The sequence below is a fragment of the Convolutriloba macropyga genome, chromosome 3 (assembly GCF_964194025.1).
Source record: "Convolutriloba macropyga chromosome 3, txConMacr16.3, whole genome shotgun sequence".
Lineage (NCBI taxonomy): Eukaryota > Metazoa > Xenacoelomorpha > Acoela > Convolutidae > Convolutriloba > Convolutriloba macropyga.
In genome coordinates this window covers 79,262,427-79,284,481 of record NC_134470.1, presented here as the reverse complement: position 1 = coordinate 79,284,481, position 22,055 = coordinate 79,262,427, and the positions used below count along the sequence as shown (strand labels likewise).

General features: G+C 33.1%; 2 protein-coding genes across 2 annotated transcripts in view; one reads left to right on the top strand and one right to left on the bottom strand.

Annotated features, from left to right (window-relative positions):
• The window catches only part of LOC142336494 (uncharacterized), a 187,900-nt gene that overhangs the window by 58,248 nt on the left and 107,597 nt on the right, over positions 1–22,055 (top strand). The window lies entirely within an intron of this gene.
• LOC142337312 (ankyrin repeat domain-containing protein 66-like) lies at positions 10,806–18,285 on the bottom strand. Its single transcript, XM_075386511.1, has 4 exons — positions 17,252–18,285; positions 15,190–15,308; positions 12,118–12,227; positions 10,806–11,263 (listed from the first exon to the last, which is right to left on the bottom strand). The coding sequence occupies exons 1-4, from the start codon at positions 17,388–17,390 to the stop codon at positions 10,888–10,890; spliced, it is 744 nt and encodes a 247-aa protein (XP_075242626.1). The 5' UTR covers positions 17,391–18,285; the 3' UTR covers positions 10,806–10,887.

Here is a 22,055-nt window from a genome sequence, read left to right as displayed (position 1 = left end):
GTGTAATAGTTGAATATAGCAACGGGATTCCTTTATAATTATGATTAAGTATAGATGTAATGTTTGGGCTTGAGGTAGAGATAGGGTTAAGGTTAGGGTCAGAGCTAAGAGCCCGAGGTAAAGCTTCATCATCTTCTATAACAGTACTAGCATATAAGAATTGATTGTTTCTCCTATTCAGATTAAACACCGAATTATAAACAGATAATCTATTTAAACCTAATTTTGTTGTAATAAGTATAGGTTCACTAAAGTTAAACTTTTCTGTTGGTTTTATCATTCTAAAGTTAAGTGTATGCTCTTCTTTAGTTTTAGTTAAAGCTTCATGTATCTTTTGTAGTTCATATAATATCAAGTTGTCTGTCAATCTAATAAAAATGGATTTTAATTTGGATACAACTTATAGTTTTAATAATGATATACACAAAAGTAAGATTATAAAATATAAACCTAATAATCTAGCAACAATGAATACGGTTAAAACCAATATTAATATCATACTCAATAGAGAAGAGAATCACTTAAATTTGCGTGATTCATATCTAGAGATAGAGTTTGTTGTATCAGATGATGCTGGTGGTGTATTTGCTAATGATGCTAATATTAGATTAGTTAATTATGGTATGATGGCATTGTTTAGTTCAAATAAGCTTGAAACTAGTGGTGGTAGGACTATTGAATATATAGATCATTGTCATCCTAATCTATTGATGTATAAGTTATTAACTAGTACTGGTGATGAATATGAGAGTGGTTTTGTTAGAAATCAGGGCAATAGAGATAGTCAACTTAAAGGTGACCATATTGCTGCACAAGGAGGACATATGTGTATGATGATTAAGATGAGTGATCTATTTGGTTTCGTAAATGATTTAGAAAAGATTATTTATGGTTTAGGATTTAAACTATTATTAAAAAGAAATAATAATGATAGAGCTCTATATAGAGTTAATGCTAATCCTGGTGCAGTTGCCAATGATGGTAATATAGAAATTATTGTACAAACGGGTTTAAGTAAAAAGAATAATAATGTAGACTTTAGTTATTATGAAAGAAAGACATTTTATAAGATTGTGCCCAATGCTACTAACTTCTTGTTTGATCTTGGTATGGAAAGTGGTATGGAAAGACCGCAATATATAATAGTTGGTTTTGAAAATAATAATGTTAATGAACAAACTCATGATGCAAGTACATTTGATGTAATGAATGTTACTGAATGTTATTGTAAGATTGGTAGTGAGTTTTATCCCGAGGATAGAATGAATATTAATTATGGAACCAATAATTATAATGAGGCTTTTAAAGAGATTGTTATCTTTAATAAAGATTATAGTGGGCTACCACATAAAATAAAACCATATATAAATCATAGAACAATCGAAAGTAATAATAGAATATATGTATTCGATACTAGATATCAAAGGGATCATATAAGTCCACAACCAATACAACTTAATTTTAATTTTAGTGCTGCAGTTGCAGATATTATATGTCATGCATTAGTATTAACTAGAAAGGTTATTAGTGTGAATAGTGATGGTAATAAGATGGTAGACATAATATCATAGATATATTTTAAGTCATAGATATAATTTAAGTCATAGATATAACTCTAGCGATAATTATAATTTTAGATATAACTCTAGCGATAATTATAATTTTAGATATAACTCTAGCGATAATTTATAATTATAGTATAATATAGTTATTGTTATAATTATATACTTATACTTATACATAACCATATACTTATACTTATATTTATAGCTAGTCAGCTCTAATTGTTACTCTTGTTACTCTTGTTAACACCCAACTATTTCTTATTAGTATTAACAAAACCTTTAGCATAAATAATGTCTAATTTCTTTTTATTCTCTAGAGCCAAGCCTCTAGCTTCAAGCTTAACCTTGGGCTTGGGTTTAATAACAACAAAAGGATTATACTTTTTAACTTCCATTATTTTTTATATATAGAAATGAGTCTTTTAAATAAGTTCAAAACTAATTCATATTGTGTTGGAGGTAGATATTATAGTGGTACTGTTAATATAAGAGGAGCTATCACTTCAAAAGGCACTAAAATGTTAAAAGGTAATTGTGTTTTATGTAGAAGGAATAAATCAATGACAGTATCTGATGCAACAATAGAAGCAGAAGGACCTAAAGATTTCTTTAAAAGTGTTGGTAGGGCTACAGTTAACTTTGGAAAGAAAGTAGCTAATAATCCAGTAAGAGCATTAGAAATAGCAAGTAAAATAGGAAGTGCAGCTGCATCTAGAAACCCTAAAGCAGCTCTAGCGGCTACACCTGATTTAATTAAATTTGCAACTACTGGTGAAGGTATAAAAATAGTACAAAAAGGTAGAGGGTTATACCTAGGTACAAAGAAAAGATAATTATTTGATTAAGATTATGATTATATTATGTTTATGATTATGATTATGATTATATTATGATTATATTATGTTTATGATTATGATTATAACTAAGATTATGATTATATATTTATCGATCGGTGTAACCGCTGCGCGGATAAATATTAATACTAATATTATTATTACTAAAAACATTGTTATTACTAAGCACTAATATCTTTAATCTAAAAAAAAACTCAGCTTGTTTTTCTTATTCTTCTTATAATCCTCATATAACTTAACAAATTCATTATACTCATCATTATCTATTTAATTATCATTCATTGATTGAGTATAAAGTTTATTAAACTTATCACTAAACTGTTTACTTAAAATATACATTTGTGAATACTTTATAATTTTATTTCTAATTTTAGTATTAATTGTTTTTGATAATGAACCACAAACAGTTGCTGTAGCAAAAGCTGTTGGTATAAAATAAGCTAATCCTATACCTGTTAATGAAACAGATGTTGTTGTTGCAGTTGTTGCTATTGATGATAATACTATTTCTGTTATTTCAGCTACGTTAATAAAATTTTTATATCTACTTAACTTCTTATTATAGTTATTAGTTTCAGTTTCATAATATTTTCTAATATCTTTTATAATGTTAAAATTGTTGTTAAATTTATTATTAGCTTGAATCTTTTCGTCTATAAATCTTTCTGATACTGATGACAAATCTGGATATAGTAATCTCTCACTCGGTGCTGTTGGATTGGTCATTGCTTTGCTTATTTTCATTAGTAAAAATTCTCTCTATTTCTTTCATTATATCTTCTTGATTAAAACTATAATGCATCTCAAGTCTGTCTTTCTCTTTATTATCAAGTAACTTACTTTGTAAAAGTATAGCAATTATATATTGTACTATAACACCTCTAAGAGATTTATTGTATTCTTTCATTTCTCTCAGACCGTTAGTAAACATTTCATCTAAGTGTATGTTAGTTATATTCTGATTAAATTTATTATCAAATTCTTGCTTTAAATGATTATATTTAGAGATAGTATCTGCAGCAACGTATTAAAAAACTTAACAGTATTTCTGACTTCATTTGTTGATTCAATAAACTCATTAATTAGTTCTTCATTAACTTGTGTTTCATTTAGTTGTAATGTTTTAGTTGTAACTTCATCAAAGTCACCTTTTCTTAGCTCAGTTATGTTTCTACTTAAAATGTCTATTTTACTAGAAGAGGATAATAAGTTATTGTCACAATACTCTTTATTAACAACATCTTTTTCATCTATTGGAGGATGAACATTTGTAATTTTATAGGTATCCTTCATATCAATATTATCATTATCTTCTAGGAATAACCCACGAGCCTTACTTAATGTTAAGTTGTTTGTTGATGTTGTTGTTGATTGGTGTTTAGCCTGATTGAATCTGTTTCTTGTCATTATTTATTTTAAGAAATATATTTAATGATTCTAAAACTTTATTATTAGATTCAAAATCAAACTCAGATTTCAATAGTTCCTGTTCATAATATTTGCCTTCTATTATCTCTCCATTAATATCTTCTATTTTATATGTTGGTGGATGTGTTTTTCGAACTTCATTCGCTTTAAACAATTCTCTATTCCAATTAGAAGTGTAACCTTTAGAGAAGATATTACGTTTATCCCACATTTCTGACATAATCATCAACTTTAACATTAGGTTTAATATTCTTAAAACTAAAAGTGTATTTAACTTTATCAGGATTATTAGAAGCGTCAACTGGTGTCATATTAATTGTTGAGTGAATGTTATTGTTATATGTTACAACAGCATCATTTAATATATTTACCCAATTACCATCACCGTTGATGAACATTGGTTTATTTATTATGTGTAATAATGTTCTATCAAATATCTCTATAAACACAGCCTTTAAATCACTATAAGTAGAATATAGCTCTATCCCTGAAGCGGCTTTGCCGGTTCCATATTCTTTAAGTAAAGATTTAAATGTTTTATTGTAAAACTCACTACCTCTATCTACCCATAACTTTTCTGGTTTTCTAGGTTCAGAGCCACCTTGTGGATGTTCACTTAATACTATTTTAAAACCATTAGTTATAGATAAACCAGATTTATTCTTTAAAGGAATAGCCCATGCATATTTTGTGAATATATCTATAACTGTTAATATAAACTTATAATTATTATTGTATTTACTTAGAGATGACTTATCAATTAAATCAGCTGACCATGTTTCATCTGTATATAATGGTATTATTCTTTGTCTTTTAAACTTTGTTATTTGAGGACTGAATACTTCTTTAGCTAGTTGTTGTTGTTGTTGTTTTTCCATCATTATTCATTTACCATAATTAAAAACAAACTTATTTAGTTGGTTTTGATTAATAATATTCATAGATAATAGTTGCTTAGATATATCTAGCATTTCATCATATAACCCATCATGACCAGCTTTTGTTTCTAGTATTAATAATTCTAGTCTTTCTACTAAATTATTTGGGTTGCCATTTGATCCCCTGCCAAATATATCATCTCTTACCTCCATTATACGTTTTATTGTTCTATATCTAGCGCTTTTCTTATCCCCTTTTCCTAAATCATATCTAATATCCTTTAAAAACCTTTTAATTTTGTTTTCATCTTCCTCAACCTTATCATCATATGTTACATTTGTTTTATTAAGAAAATCAGTCCTTCTGAAAACTCATATACATTATCCCTAACTAAAATGCACCCTGCTCTAGAGTTATATCAAGACCATTCATTTTCTATCTCCTACTAGGTAAATCTACGAGTTCTAATTTTAATTGAGGATTAGTTTGAGCCCCCATGTCATGAAGAAGTTTGGCTGTTTTTGTATCAACATAAACTGGTGCTATATCTTGAGTTTGCTTTATGGTCCCCTTTAACGTTTCACCAATCTTGGAAGCAATTTCACCCATCTGCGAAGCAGTTTCATTAAACTGGGAACCAGCTTGCTCGATCTATGAAGCAGTTTCACCAATCATCTTAGTTTGTTTATCTAATTCTTGATTTTGCCAATATATTGCTCTTAATGTTTCTTCACTTAATGCTAGATGCCGTTCATTGTTTGCTTTTATCTGCGAAGCAGTTTCACTGATAGTTTTAGTTAAAGGATCGAATAACTCTTCTATTTCACCATAATATTCTTGTTGTTTTAATTTATCTTCTAATCTATTTCTTCTGTTTTGTTTTTCTAGATTGTTTAATTCTGTAAGTTTATCTAGTTTAGTCATTTTATATGTATTGAAAAATTATAATAAGAGTAAAGAATGGATAATAAAAACAGCTGCTCTCTTAATCTAAAAAGATGTTTAGCTTGTAAAAGACGTTGTAATACTATAGATGAGTTTATTGATCATATTAAGGAACCAAATCATGATGATTTAATAATTTCAACTTATTCTAAATATGTAGATGGGGCTGGGAAGATAATAAAATTTCTAGAATATAATAAAAACATAATAGCTGGAGCTACACTACATAAGAATACAATCATGGGAGACACTATGGAAAAATATATGGCTCAGATAAGGATTTATAATATACTAACTACCAACCCTATGGATGTAATGAATAAATTAGGTCTATAATTATTTGTTATAAAAATTAGCAAAGCTCATTATATAATATAATAGCAACTTCAATTAACTTTCTATCATCATTAATGGTTAGTTCTAGAATATTATTAACCAGTAGGTCTTTGTCTCCATCTAATGATCTGCGACGCAGTTTGGTAAACCGCGAGCTTTGCTCGTTCACTGATGCTTGGTGGATCATTTTTATTAAATCTCTTTTGAATAGATATAGATTCTCATCATGAGGATAGCTTTTAATATTATTTACATAAAATCTTTTATCATCAAATGTGTTTAGACTTATCTTACTTGTTTTTGTTGTTGTCATGTTATCACCAACTTTTTGTATTCTACTTTCATCTACTGTTCTCTGTGTATTATTCATTAATGCATCATAATAATCTATGTGCCTAGCATTATTATGCTTCTTTATTCCTTTTTCTTTAGTGTTTTTAGGATAATTTTGAAGCTATATGTTTTGGGGGACAATACTATAAATTCCTCAAAGATCCTACTTCCCAGCTCGTGCTTAAACTTGCCGGGGACTTTATTATTAGTTTTTATAGGTATGTCTAGATTACTTAAGTCCATATGCTCATCACTAACTTTACCTTCACTATAACTTAATACGAAACTGTCCGTATCCATATAGTGAAGTGTTAGATCTTTGAGGGATGGTTGTAGAATATTATAGAATACATCATACATGTGTAATTTACTTAATTTTAAGATAGTAACACCTACATATACTGGAGAATCATATTCTATTTTTTTCTTTATATATTCTATTTGGCTATAATCTCTATATCTAGTTATATTCTTAAATGTTGGTTTACTTACACTTTTCATTATCTTTTCTTCATCATGCAAGAACTTACTTTGAAAGAAGTTTAGAGGATTCATGCACATTCTTCCATATAATGAGTTATTGATTAATTTTCTTACATCCTTTTCTGCTTCAGTTTTAGCTGTTGCTCTTTTATTTGTATTGTTTTGTATATAATCTCTACATATGTAGTCTTGTTTCAATTTAATTACTCTATGTATTTTTGTTACTTTTACTCCCATCTTAACATAGAACTTTAACATCCTATAATGAACCATATATTCTGTTTTGTTGTTTTGATCTAAGATTAATTTCTTGGATCTTGCTTTACTTTTCTCTCTTTGTCGGTATCCCAATTCATTATCATTTATCTTTCTCTTATTAGGCATTAGTGCTAACTGTTCTGTTCTCTCTTTACATTCATTAGTATAATCAATATCACAAACTATATAGTAACCATGATCACTGTCATCTGGAGTATTCAATATTACATCTAGAGTAGTAGTATTAATAAACTCAAAATCCTTATAAAGTAACTTTTGCATCATTGCATAACCATATAGGTTGTTTGCGTCTATGTACCATATGGTCTTACCATCACTGTTATCTATATATCTATCTCCCATTATTCCACATATACCACCTCTCTTTGCTCCAACAAAATCATCTAGCATTTGTTTATCTTGTAATGTATCTAATGTTACACCGCTTGACATTAACCAACAATCAAAACTATAACCTGGGAGACTTACATAATGTAGTGGGTTAAGCTTGAATTCTTTCATACTTAGTTTAACATATTCATTCATGCAGTAGTCATATATTTCCACATCATTTTGTAAATACTCTATAGTTAGATCTTTACCAGTTTTATGACTGTTGTCCTTATTAAAGATATCTACTTCTTCTTGTGTTGGTAATTTATTATGTAGTGAGGATTTGAAGTCTTCTATTTTTAGATTACCTATAAGATTATTATACAACTTTGTCGTGGTTCCCAAGGAGTCTAAACCAAAGTATTCATATGGATATAATGTTTTAGTTTTAAAACCCATATATCTTTGCCATTTGATCTAGGGGCATAGCTAAGAAGTTATAACTATCTAAGAATTTAAGACAACCAATGCTAAACATCTTAGACTTACCAGCAGCTAGTGGTAGGTTATCCACTTTTCCTATATCATTATTCTGTTTAAAGAGTTCACTGTATAGTAGGTTGAAGTCATAGCCAGAGCCATTAAGGAATATTACTGGAATGAAGTTTTGTTGTTTGTATCTTAGATTACATATTTTACATGCTGGTCCTCTATATTTACCAGTTTCATGACAATGATCTCTTACTTTATTAATACATGTTTTGCTGCAGATATGACAAGTGTTATTAGTTTCATGATATAATTTATCTTCTTCTGTGAATATCATCTTTTCATTATGTTTGAAATTATTCTCAGTTTCTATTTCTAATAGATCTCTAGCAAATCTTTTTTTCCATCTAGACCGAAGTAGTGTTTGAAGTTACCTTGCCAGGTGTAACCCACAGCTATTGGAATATGTTCAGCTATTACATATTTTAAATCATTAGTTGAGACTTCAACGATGCAACATTCTATATCGGCAGTTATAATATTTTTTATATTCTGACGTTTGTGTTCATTTACAAAAGTGATATGTTTTTTCTTAGGTTAAACAATCTCTGGTTTGAATGAGTTGTTGCATTCGTGTTTATCGTATTTAATTTGTGAGGTCATTCTAACAAGGTTTGTATATTTTTTATTAGAGCACAGTGTTCTATTTGACCATTACTCCAAACTAGTTTTCTTACATCTTTTCTATCTTTTTTAAAATCATCCACTTGTTTAAACAATTCTATTTTACCATTACCACAAGGTGTGTATACCCAAATGTTAATATTATACAATTTCTATATTCTTATTATATAAGCAAAATCATCTTCATGTTGTTGTCTTGGTTCAATTATTTTATCTACATATTTACTTTCTCAAGTTGCATGGTGAGGGGCGGGATGTAGCCAAGCAGTTATAGTTAGTTGTGAACAATTGTATTTATAACTACGTATATTCAATATCGAATTAGAGTTTTTGAGATCAGGAGGTAAATCTATATAACTACCAATAGATGCTTTAGTTGGTTCAATGTTTAACTGAATACTTCTTATTCCAAGAAACTCAAATTCATAACCATAACCTTCATATATTTCCTTTTCGAAATCTAGCCACTGATTGAAGTCACCATATTCATATATCGGTGAAACCGCTTCGCGGATTGCATTATTATTAAAATAATCAGTATTGAAAAATATTTTTAAGTAGTTTTAACTTCTTCTTTGGTTCTCTTCTTATAATCACATTCAGCCGTGATTTTATATTTAAAACTCTTAATTTTACGAAACTGGTAACAGTTTTTAATTTCTTCTAAAGAGTAATTAGTTGCTTCATCTTTATCTTCAATGTAATTCCCACCTTTATCAGTAAAAAAAATTCTCTCATGTTCTGACTTGAGTTTATATCGAAGTCTTTTGTGTTTTCTAGATACATGCGATTGTGACTATATGAATGAGTAGTTAGAGCTACTTTGCTTCTAAATTCTTCTTGACATTCTTTACATTCATACTTAATTCTGGTGTAGATATCCTCTTCAGTTTTAGTTTTAGGTTTGGTGGCTGGTTTAGTTTTAATAATATAATCATCTTCATCCAAATTATACACCCTCTCCGAGATTTCCTCTTCTTCAGACTCAAACATTTTATGACACTAGTATTAGTTGATTGAGACATGATGTATTTTTTATAGGGAAATAATCAAAAAATAATATTTCGAAAAATGAAAACGAAATGTAAAAAGTATATAAATAAACCTTGGAAAGAATGTTGTAATAATTGTAAAGAATTAGAATATTCTTGTTATGTTTGTAAAAATATGGTTAAAGTGAAAGATTATATAGAACATTTGGGATATCAATATTCTGATCCTGATCAATATCTAACATGTAGTATGTGAAACGTTTATAAACATATATCATTATATAGATTTAGAAATAGGAAATGTAGACTATGTATTTATCTTCATAGATATAGATATGGTCACACTAGAAATCAATTCAGAGAGCATGTTTATAAGTATAATATTCAAGAAGACATAGAAAAACACTAATCACTGTGTTTCCACGGATCTCAGTGTTTTTGACTGTATACCCATCACAGTGTGTCCCATATACAGTCTCACAGCAGGGATCATCCTTTTTAAGAACTGTGAATTTGGTTTTTTTTATCTCACTTAGTTTTATAGTATTTCATCAGAGTCGGGGGACGTTCACTGGAGTCAGTGAGGAAGGAACCCCAAACCTTCCGTTTGCTAAAGCAACTTAACTAGACTCGATGATTTAACCACTACGCTAAGTGAGACAGAAAGTTTTATTTTTAAATTGATTGAATATTGATTAGGGGATATATGAAAATTTTTATTATAATATTTCTTTCAATTTTTGTTCAAGTTTTTTCGCAAGTTGGTTTTACGTGCTTTTTACACGGTCTCATCTGCGAAGCAGTTTCACTGATTAGTTTTATACTAGTATCTGGGATACGTTCACTGGAGTCAGTGGGGATAGAACCCAAACTATCGGTGAAACCGCTTCACGGATCCGTCTGATAATGGTTAATTACCAGCTTAACTCTGTACTAGTGGTTTTCACTAAGTGAGACAAGAAATGATAGATTTAAAATATAAAAGAAGTGAATATAGAGCTAATATATAGTAGTGGATAAAACAAGGGATTCAACAAACAGTAAAATTTGGCCCGATTCGACATGCGCGATTAGCGCTAGGAGAAAGGGACAAATTTTGCTGGTGGTTGAATCCCTTGTTTTATCCACTACTCACATTTACCACTCAACAATTCATGCATGGATCCCTGGGAAATCTTTATTAGCCCGATGGTTACGAACTTCTCATCTTAAAAAGTGAAACTGAGAGGGTTTTCAATCTAATATTACGTGATCTATCGTTCAGGTAAATTTTACATAAATCTGTTGACCAGAAAAGGTTTATCTTGTTCATGCCCCAGTCATTAAATAGGGTATGTAAACATTGGATTCGATTCCTTCGAATTCAGGATTTCCCCACTCTAAGTTGAAGAAGGTAGTCCAGTTAGGGTCATCTCTATCATACTCAAAAACCTCATCTGAGCTATTCGAGCTGTCGTCCAATTGAGACGATGTCTCTTGCTGCAGTTGTTCCACAGATTCCCTGACGTCATCGGGCAACGTCACAACTGTCTGTTTGCGATGTCTGGATTTGCCAGTTGTTGTTGTTGGTTGAGACTGTTGTGGTTGCTCTTGTTCCGGTTGTTGTTCTTTTTGCTGCTGCTGTTGGCTGGAATTCTTGTCGTTGTTGAATTTATTGCGTAATTCATTGATTTCTTCCATAGCTCTGAACACAACAATTTGTTCACTTAACAACATTTAGCAATCAACATTAAGCTATTAAGAGAATTGATATTCGTCTTTTCAAACTAGTAGGATAAAACTTGTTTTAGAAATGCTTTAATAGAGTTTTTGCCCGATCAGAACAAGAAAATACCCGTTAACAGGCAAATTGGAGCGCTAAAATCCTATTCTTACCTATGATAACAAAGAGCCACAATTTTAAGATTATCATAATAATAACAATACTGATACTGTGAGTAGTTTATTTAATATTTGAAAGCATGTGGATATTTAACCTGCGGGTAATTTACATGTTTATTTCAAAAATAAAAACTTACTAGGTAGCAAACTTAATAAACTAAACGGTAGGGTAAAAATTTCAATTTCTATGCCATAGTTTAACATTTTTCCTGTATTTTTGGGGGAAAGTAATCCTCAAACGGCCGTAGTTTTGTAGCACATTTGATCAAAAATTGCCAATGTTTACAACTGGATTGGAAATATAAACAAATAGTCATATATAGTAAAAAAACCAATCGGTCAAAATTGGTTTGTAAAGCTAAAACCGATGTGACGTTTTGAGCCATATTGCAAATTGTGGCAATATCACTTTTGGGATCCATTCTGTTTTGCCCCCCCCCCCCCCCCCAGCTTAGTGAGCATAAATTTTTTATGACCCCCAGGCGCACGTGCTTTTTTCTTACATAGTAACGCGCTATATAACAACATATTATTTGTAACTGGGGGTCATAAAAATTACGGGGGGGGACAGAATAGATCCCACTTTTGTTTAAAGACACTGAAAAATTCGGTAGACAATTGTTTATTTTAGACTATTTTTTTCTGAAGTAAACTCACTGTAGTAGGAAAGCGGCACATTCCTTGTGCCCATAGACTAATGCTACGTCATATGGTGTCATGCCCCACTTGTCCTTGTGGTCCAGAGGACACTTCACCGCCATCAGAGTCTAAAATGACCAGAAAGGCACACTTTAGAAGACAAATTTTGAGAGATAACAGCACCCCTGGACACAAATTAAGTTAAATGATTAAATTAATCAGGGTCCTTTCCATTATAGATCCCAAAGCTGCTTAGCTTAGAGCGCAAATAACGTATACTCCCTTATTAACGTAATATACCATAATAGCAGAGGCTACAATGGGAAAGAACCACGTGCTAAATAAATTGCTACACCACATGCTAAAAAATGAAAAGGCCACATTCAGAAGTCATGCATACATGTTAGATGCTGTAGGAATTTTATAAAACGTCTGTAAATGAAGCCGAAAAATTTAAATATTAGTTTTCGAGGCGAAAAACTGAATTAAAAAAGTTGAAATTTTTGGAAACGATGAAAAGTCAAACTGTCTATATGCAATGAGAGCTGTATAAATTCGGACCAAATAAATCAAATTAAAGCAAAAACTATTTTAATAAAGGTAGTGAGTGACTTATTAGAACATTGAACAAAATTTCAGTTTTAATACTGCTGAAATATAAAAAGTACACGCATATTTTTGCTTGTTCAACTAACAAGTGAATAATAGCGTACACTTTGCATACCTAATTTATTATTGAAGGATGGGGTTCCAGTTTCTAATAGACCATTATTTGTTGGGTGCAAATTTGACAGCTTTCAACAAAAAATCAGGTGGCATCCTGAACTATCGCAGTTGGCAACACTCTACGTAGATTGGCGGCCAAATAAGCTGGGAACTACTTCAAAGACGACCGTTCTGAAAGCTACAGCCACAAACAGTTAGGTTGCGGCAAGAGTCGTGGTTGTGAAGCAGCGGCACATGCAGCTTGTTTATATCTTACGAAAGCAATGACAGACAAACAAAATGGATACAACTCGACTATCGCCGTGCTTCAAGAGAAGACAGAATAGCTTCATACAATTTCTCAAAAATTGCAAAAAATTGATTCGAAATTTAGCTTCTTCTTGCTCAAAAGTTTTTTTCATATGCCTTAGTTACTTCATTTTTTGCGCACTTCGTCATCTTTCAAGTTTTTTGGACGGCCTCAATGTTTTGATTCAGCCTCATTGAATTCCTTAGAAACAGTGTGTAACATCAGTCTAAATGAAAGTAACAGTAAACAAGTGTTTACTCGTTTCTTTAGGTGGACTCGGTTTTTCATCTTCTATCAATTTGGCCCCTTCAGCCTTTTTAGCATCCAGGAGTGTAACAGAGGATTTGTTACAGCTAATTATGGGCAGTGTTCCTCCGGATATTTGCTATTCCGAGGCGTTAACAGTTTGGATGTGTTATTCTGGGCTTAATGGAGTACCAGTTGATGATATCACAACACGCAAAACGTGGTCCGAATGCGCATCCAAGTATCAACGTGAATTGCTAGTCTCAGCTGCTGATAACCATAATAAAAAACGCTTTCTGGCTTTTAACGGTAATATTTCAGGGGCTTGGTTAAACGCAATCCCTATGTCTTCTACCGGCTTGAAATTAACTAATACCCAACTTCGGACTGCAGTGGCTTCTAGATTACGGTGTAAAATGTGTATTCAGCATTTATGTATTTGCGGTGAAACGGTTGATAATTTTGGATTACATGGATTATCTTGTAGAAAAAGTGCATCTAGATTCAAAAGGCATTCTGAGATTAATTAGTTAGTTAAACGAACATTAGCGTCTGCGGTTGTTACATCATGTTTAGAGGCCTCGTAAGAAGTGACGTGAAGAGACCCGTTGGAATGACCTCAGTGCCTTGGAGTCGTGGAAAAGCTTTTGTGTGGGACGTCACAGTTGTGGATCCGCTGTCACGTGGTCGCGCTGGCAGTCCGCACTTTGCTGTGGAGGAGGCAGAGAAGAAGCTCGCAAAGTACAATGAGATCTCCAACAGCGGCTTCATCTTCCAACCTGTGGCGTTTGACACCCAGGACAACTACGGGCCTGAGAAGTCAACTTTCCTCGACGAATTGCTGAAGAGGGTGATTTCCACAACTTCCGAGACACGGGCACGATCATATATTTTTCAAAAACTTTCGATCCTCCCGCAACAGCACAACTCCTTCTGCGTCCCAGGAACTTTAAATGACGACTCCAATCTCGAAGAGTTTTTCTTAATTTAACTGACTTAACACTGACAAGCCCGTTTTGGGTGCATTTTAACCTAACTGTTTTTACTCTCTCTTTTCTCTTTTTATAAATACCATTTAAAGCATGTAATAATCATAGCGGATATGAATTTAATTGTTATTAGAAAATATTTACCCCTTGTTATCAACCCGCTTCTAGGGTAGCTTGAATATTATAAAGCGAAGTTACCTCTCATTACCTCTCTCATTACCTCAAACATACAAGGACATTAGAACAATTGCTAAAAAGCGTCCAACAGGAGAAAATGTCAAAAATAGCGCCAAATTGCATTTAAAAGTACATTTTCTTCAGAATTTCGAAAACGAATCCCAAACGTACTATTACTCGCTGAATTTTACTCGCTCCAAAAATTTTTTCACGCCAGTTTTTTCGCTCTCTCGCAATGATACCAGTCATAAAAATACAGCGCCCCATTACCATTCAAATTCTCTAAAGTAGACCCGCTATAATAGCCTGCAGAGAAGGTGGGGGAGGCTGTTAGATAGACCATAATGGGGGCGGGGGGTGGAGGGCTACAATATAGAACTATAATAAGATCTATTCAGTTTCGCACATACCACCCCCCCCCCCCCCCGCTTAGTGGGCATATGAGCATATGACTTTTACGCCCCCTGTCGCACGTGACATTTTTTAAATAGCAACGTGCTATATAACATGTAATTGGGAGCATAAAAACTGAGGGGGGGGGGCGACAGAATAGATCCCTATCATAAATAAGAAAGACAATAAACTTTTTCTGTTGTGGCGACAGCCTTTAAGTCGAGGTTATGAAAATTACACACCACTCGTAAAGTTTAAGGGGCTACTTACCCTACAAACGGGTAATTTTCCTGCTTCTGCTGCGTAGTGTCCCGCAGTCCACCCCCTGTAGTCTTTCGCATAAGGCCATGCTCCAAACTCAACCAGCAGTCGGATACATTCGCTGAACCCTAAATATTCGATCTATTTCTATTTTCTATTCGGATAAAGTGAAGATGATGTTCGAATTCGCAAAATAAGATGAACTGAGGTCTTGGCGTACCAAAACTGCTGCATAAAAACAAAAAGTGGTCTGATCATTATAACCCAAGCACTGGACCGAATAGATCCCCCTTGACGGCCGCCCGCCAGTCACCAACAATTAGTTCTGGCCCTCACGTTATCCGTGAGAAAAGCCACACAATCATCAGAAAATTGGAAGATTTTAAAAAAACCCTGAGAAGGTGACAATCAGGGTTGAGGCTAAATGCACAAATAGAGCAAAAGAAGGGGAACACGAAGATTGTGATAATCACATGCAAATTGTTCCCCTATCGCATCCAGTTGAAACGATAGAGGAACAATGCGAACTTTTTAGTCTGTTTAAAATTCATCCTCTTGCAAATAGGGAGGACCGGTGAAAAGATGAAACTTTTTATTTCATTGATGACGTCATCTTATTAATCGCGTATTGAGCTCACGCCAGTCTAGAGCCATTTTCATTTGCGCTACTCTTAATTTCTAATTTCTCTGGACAAGTTGGTGGCGGACAAGCAGGCTAATCGGTAAGCGAGCCGAATTTTGAAAATCAGGTTGTTGTTGTGTGTGTTTTGCTCGTCTGAGCAGCAACTTCTTGAGCTGTGGGTGCGCAGCTCTCATAAGTCGCGCTGTTACAGTTGTGGGTTCAGTCTTAGTAGTTGTGGTCGTTGGTAGCAGTAGTTGTAGTCTTCTTCAGTGAGTGGCATGTCGCAGTCTGGATTGTCTTGTTTGTTGGGTTCAGGAGGCGCTCTGAGGAGTTCTGGTTGCATCTTTAGGAGACTTTCGAGGAGACCTTGGAAGTGGTATTCTTGTCTTTCTTTGCAGTGCCGGTGGACCTTGTCAAAGTCGAAATTGGAGTTACGGGTCGACTTGGCTGTGACCACGGCATCAGCTACTATTCGGGTGTCTGCTGTTAGGACTTCTTCGAGTTCTCTCACTGTGAGGGTTCGGTTCAGGGCTATTTGGTCCTAGTAACTGATGCAACATTTGTAGCTGGCAGCGTGGTCTCCCTGGCAGTTGGCACACTTGGGGTTTTCTCACGTCTGGGAAGAGGAGAAAAGGGCTTGGCTTGTCTTGACTCTTCACATCGGTAATGGGTGAGCCCGATCATCAGGCCGAGGCTGATCAGCAGCGTTTTCGTGGTTTTACATCTCGTGAAGGCTCTCACTAGCTGGGTTGCGACTTGGGTGGCTCGGCTTTGGATGCGCACTAGGCTCTTCTTCGCTGGGTAGGTCTTGTTGATGGCTGCTTTGACCTCGTCTACGTTCTTATCCAGCCCTACTCCGATTGTCACAAAGCTATGGTCCTTAGCATAATTGGCGCTATTGGTTGAAAGCAAAGCCTCCGGACACGCGCTTCGGATAGCGGAGAGAGCCTTCTTGAACAGGGTGTCACTTGGCTTCGGCTTATTTGCAGCTGGAGTTGTAGTTGCTTCTTGTTGCATCTTGCCGTTGTAGTTGCAGTTGGGTTATAGCAAGCCGAAATTTGAAAACCAGGTCAAGAAATCCAAAAAATTTTGGGATACCGGTATTTTAAACTGCTCCTGGCGGGCAAGTGGGTGCGCTTCGCGGCTTCGCCGCGATAACAGGCCCGCGATTTCCGGATTACTTCCCACAGCGGATGAGAGGCATGGCCATGGACAGCGGTCCGCTCCGTACCGACTAGATGACGTATTTTTGTTTCTTTGATGAATTGGAATACATTATGCACTATAATACTATGCGCAGTGTAGATTGTAACGGTTAGCAATGTAATATTTCTGCTAGATTACATAACTATTACATAACGTTCGGCTTATTTTTATGTCGGCTTACTTTTACTTCGGCTTACTTTGCCTTCACCGGCTTACACCTTTCTAGCTCTCAATGTTGTCTACCTTTCTGGGCAGCCCAGTGCAGTGCGTGTCTGTATCCCCACTCCTCGTCTCTGGCATTCACATCGTGCTTCCCTCTCTTCACCTCATCCTCTAGTCTGTCATAGTCATTCTGACACACAACCTCGTGCAGTTCAGTCATAATTCCAACCGGTAACTTAATTCCCAACTTTTAGCTGATTTAATATTAATATTTTGTAGAATAATTAGCGATACGTGTAATCTTACACTGTTTTTGCTAGTCGTATCAATATGATTGCTAATAACACTAACAAAATCTGAAATCAGAATTTTTTTCGGTTTCAAGGCCTTTATAGCCGCCTGTTTTTGATAATGAATGGTGTGTTTTAATGATAAAATAGCTTTTAATAATAAGTTTTAATGATAAAATGATAAGTTACGAAGTTCCTTGCAAAATAAAATTTAAAAAATTTCATTAAATCAGTACTTTCTGATAAATCGACGTTAAACTGACACTATTGTAGACTTTTTTTCATAATATAAATTATTTCCTATAATTGGCAAGACTGTCTTTAGTAACTAAGTCAATTAATTGAAATTATCTTTTCCCCTAAGAAAACGGAAAATTGAATAAATTTATAACGTGCAAAGTTAACATTTAATTTTGTTTCTTTATGTAGCCACAGATAAAGCTTACAGGGAGTTAATGTACTTAAGTTCCTGTAATAAAAAAGAGTAAGATAACAAAAAACTCAAAGCGATGTTCAATCAACCTAATTTCACTCTAACTCATAGATAACCGTTCCAATGTAAGACAAAGCTAATCAAAAATTAGATAAAAAATTCTTAATTTGTTTTAGGATAGGAGATTTAATTAACTTAATTTTTTTAGTGGGCAGCTTTCGGGCAAAATCTTCCAAACCTTAAACTCTCACAATCTTCAGAATAAGTAAAAATTTTAGCAAAATCTAAAATGTTAAGTAGCAAATTTGAACGCACATATTTGAAAGCGTAATATAATAAGCTTCAAACTGCTTATAATCAAATGCTTTCGTTTTTATGCATATGATTGTATATCTACTTCATAATATACCAATGTGTATGTTCAATTCGGCGCACAGTAAAACACTTAGCAGGTGTTTCTGCTCACATAAACCAAAACAAACATTCAACATTTACAGAGACAGAACAGTAAACAACAATCTCTCATCAAAGGCTCTTTTTATTATTTGCGTATGGAAAACCACGCTTGTACAAGAGGTACAAAAAGTAATAAATTGTAGCAAAATTGTCTGAAAAACCAGAAAAAAAAGTTATCTTTTGATTCGCGAAAATTAATATAGTCGTAAAAATCAAAAACGACCACCGCTTCATTATTCGATTGTATGAAATGATTCAGCAAGTTTTGATAAGTCGCCTCGGTAACTTAGCTCCAGATAAATATTTACTTTTACGCATACTAATTGCAGATAAAAAGTAACGAGAAGGCCCGTCAATATGCGTTCGCACATAATATTCAGACCCATCTAATCCACAATCTTGGCTTATTGTCTAGCAAAAGAAGCAGAGATGGGGAAATTTTAAAATAATACAGCAATTTATCCTTTGTAATTTAAACCCCAATGGATCCTCTAATGAGGCCAGACAGTTGTAAGAATTAAGTTAAGACGTAGGAGGATGTTTAAATCACAAAAGGTATAAAAATACGCTTAAGTGAATACATTATTTCAACCAGACAAAAAAAACAACTTCAAACTTTAAAAAAGAAATAAAAAATCATCGTTCTATCCAATTTTCATTTCAAATTGCAAACACTAATAGATTGAGTTCTAAAATGAGCTCTCAAATCAGACTCAATTTAGATTTGATCAGTGGTTTTAGAACCAATTTTACCTAGTAAATTAGATCATATATGCCCAAGAGGCTTTCATGTCTTTGGAAATAATTTTTTTTGAAAAAAAAAGTATTACATAATTTTGCATTTTTTTCTTTTTTGTGTAATTGTTACCTAGTTTCATTAATGAGCAGTCACATAATACATTATCAGTGTTCCACGAATGTGCAATCGAACATATTTTGAGGGCCAAAGTAAGGCTTTACGTCTTCGAGAGCATTTTCTGGCAAGTTTTAATTGATTTTGTTTGTTGTCTATTTCTTGTTCTTTTTGTAACTTAAAAAAGAATTGAATACATTGAATACCGACAGTTCTTAATTCCCTTCTATAGAAGCATTGGTAATTGTAAACCTATGGGATATAGTTGATTCCTAATGGTTTTCATTACTTTGAAATTAATTGTTTTTTTTTTAAAATCAGCGATATTTCTAACTTTAAAGTTTCTGTTCTTTTTTGTCTAATTGTTACCAAGCCTTATTATGAACTGCCGAAAATCCGTTTTTTTCGTGAATTACAATTTATTTTGTTTAGTTTCAGTTTTATCTGACGTTATTTTGACTTTGTTATTAAGTTTTGTTTTTTAAAAGGGACATAAATTTTTTGATGTAATTAATGTTTGTTGTTGTTGTTTGATTTCGGCGTTCTTCTTCGCTCTTTTTCTTAATATCGGCATATCTCATCAATCTAAAGCATCATTTTATAATCGACTGAGTTATTTGCTTTGGAGGCTATCTTTTCGTTCATACACCAGTTTTTGAAAAATACTTGAATTTTTGTGTTTTTCTATCTGTTCCTCATTTGGTAGACAATTATGCCAAAATTGTGGATGAGCGAGGTCGAAACCTTATGTGCGATCGCACATTACCGAGCCTCCTTGTTATTATTACGCTTACTAATAGCAGATAAAAAGTAACAACAAGGCTGGTTAGTATACGTTTGCACATAATATTCAGACCCATCTAATCCACAATCTTGGCTTATTTGACAAACAAAAGAAGCAGAGATGAGGAAATTTTAAAATAATACAGCAATTTATCCTTTGTAATTTAAACCCTGATAGATTCTCATATGAGGCCAGACATTTGTACCAATTAAGTTAAGACGTAGGAGGATTTTTACTTCCCGTAGGAGGATAAAAACACATTCAAGCGATTACAATATCAATAGCTAATACCAGAAATAGTTAATATCTATAGCTAATACCAGAAAAAAACAACTTCAAACATTTAAAAAGAGATAAATAATCCACGTTCTGTCCAGTTTTCAATTTAAATTCAAACACTAATGGCTACTGAGTAACAATGCGTTCTAAAAAAACTAACTTAGTTTAAATTCTGACTTCTGTTTAATTTCAATCTTGCATTCTAAATTTAGATTTTTTGATCAGTTGGTTTAGAACTCATTTTACGTAGTAATGAAGGTCATATACGCTCAAAAAGCTTATCACCCAATTGACATGAGAACATATATAGATTGCAGGAGCTAAAATCAGGCAAATAAACTCTATGGTCAAGGTGACTGGAAAAGTCGCCCTTTCAGTTCTCGGAAAAAGATCAGCTGGCCGTAAGATAGTTCAAAGAAAATTACGACAATAGCACAGGAGGCCCTAATTTAAATAATAAAACCTTGACTTGAATATCAAAAATTTTAAGGTAAAAGTATTTAACAATCAACAAAGAGTATGACTCTACAATGAAAAAATAAGCAAGGAGCAGAAAAAGCTATAAACAGAACTCCCTTTGTAAATAAAACTTCAGAGCCAAGTACAACGTCCTGAAGCTCAAACTAACCGTCATTACGAAACAGGAGCAAAAAGGACAAACATGGCAACGCAGGAACTCAAAATTGTTTCTAAAATATAGGCGTCAGAATTAACAGGGCAGGAAACCATTAAAAAATCCTTCAGACCATTTAAAGTTGGAAAGCAGCTAACATTGTTTGCTGATTTTAATGAGCAGTAAAAACAGCAAAGCAAGCGATCGGCAACAAATGAACACAAAATTTATCTCAAGCTGACGAGGACTATTATCAGTGAAAGATAAGAGACAAAACATCAACAAAAATAACAATTAGGTGCAAAACTCTTAGTCTTTTCTTTTAAAAAAACAGTATCAAAGTCAAAATACAGTTCATTAAATCAAAACTTTTTCAGACTGACAAATTAAAAAACAGATGGACCATTACAATAAAGAAACTAAGATGTAAGTCGAGAAAAAACAAGGGGGCAAAAATCAGAAGTTCATTAAAGTTTTTGACAACAAATAATTTCAAATTCATGAATGCGATTTGCTATCAACAGAAGGTAGAGCATAGGTTCACTTAATCACACATGTTTCAATATAAAGCAGAATTGATCTGTCAACAAGGATCAGAAACCGCTAAACTACAAGCCGGAAAACATAAACCAATAAATAAACAAATTATAAACATTTTTTCCCGCATACAAAAACTCAAAAACAAAATTTTGGAGCATTTGGTAACAACTCGCTGTGTCAAAGTAAAAAAAACCAATATCCGGTAACAGAAAACTTAATATTTCTGTTCAAAGGCCTGAATACAAGCTCAAGGGAAAATTTCCTCAGCGGATTAAAATGACAAGACAAAAGCGAAAGATACGCGTAAAACAGAAAGTTCACAAACAATTTTGCGAACAGCTACTGTCAAAGTTACATAATTCACTACACATAATTCACTACAATTAACTGAAAAAATACACTACACATCAAAGGCTTCATTACAACATCGCTGGAGCTTTTCCTTAATGCAACTTTTCAATGAATGGACGAAAGACGGTGTCAAAAATTTAGGACGCACTCCAACCATAAACCCTCACTTCACTTGAAACAAAGTTTGAAGAAAATTCAAGTCTCAAAACTAATTGGTTTCTCTATCTTTATAATCCAGTGTAATTAAAATTACCATTCCAATTTGACTTCACTGAAACAAAAAAAG

Coding starts and splice junctions, on each gene's coding strand:
- LOC142337312 (XM_075386511.1), bottom strand. CDS start 17,390: ATGACTGAACTGCACGAGGTTGTGTGTCAGAATGACTATGACAGACTA. Junction 15,309..17,251: donor GCACTGGGCTGCCCAGAAAG/GTAGACAACATT, acceptor TCGAATATTTAG/GGTTCAGCGAATGTATCCGA. Junction 12,228..15,189: donor GAAAATTACCCGTTTGTAGG/GTAAGTAGCCCC, acceptor TGGTCATTTTAG/ACTCTGATGGCGGTGAAGTG.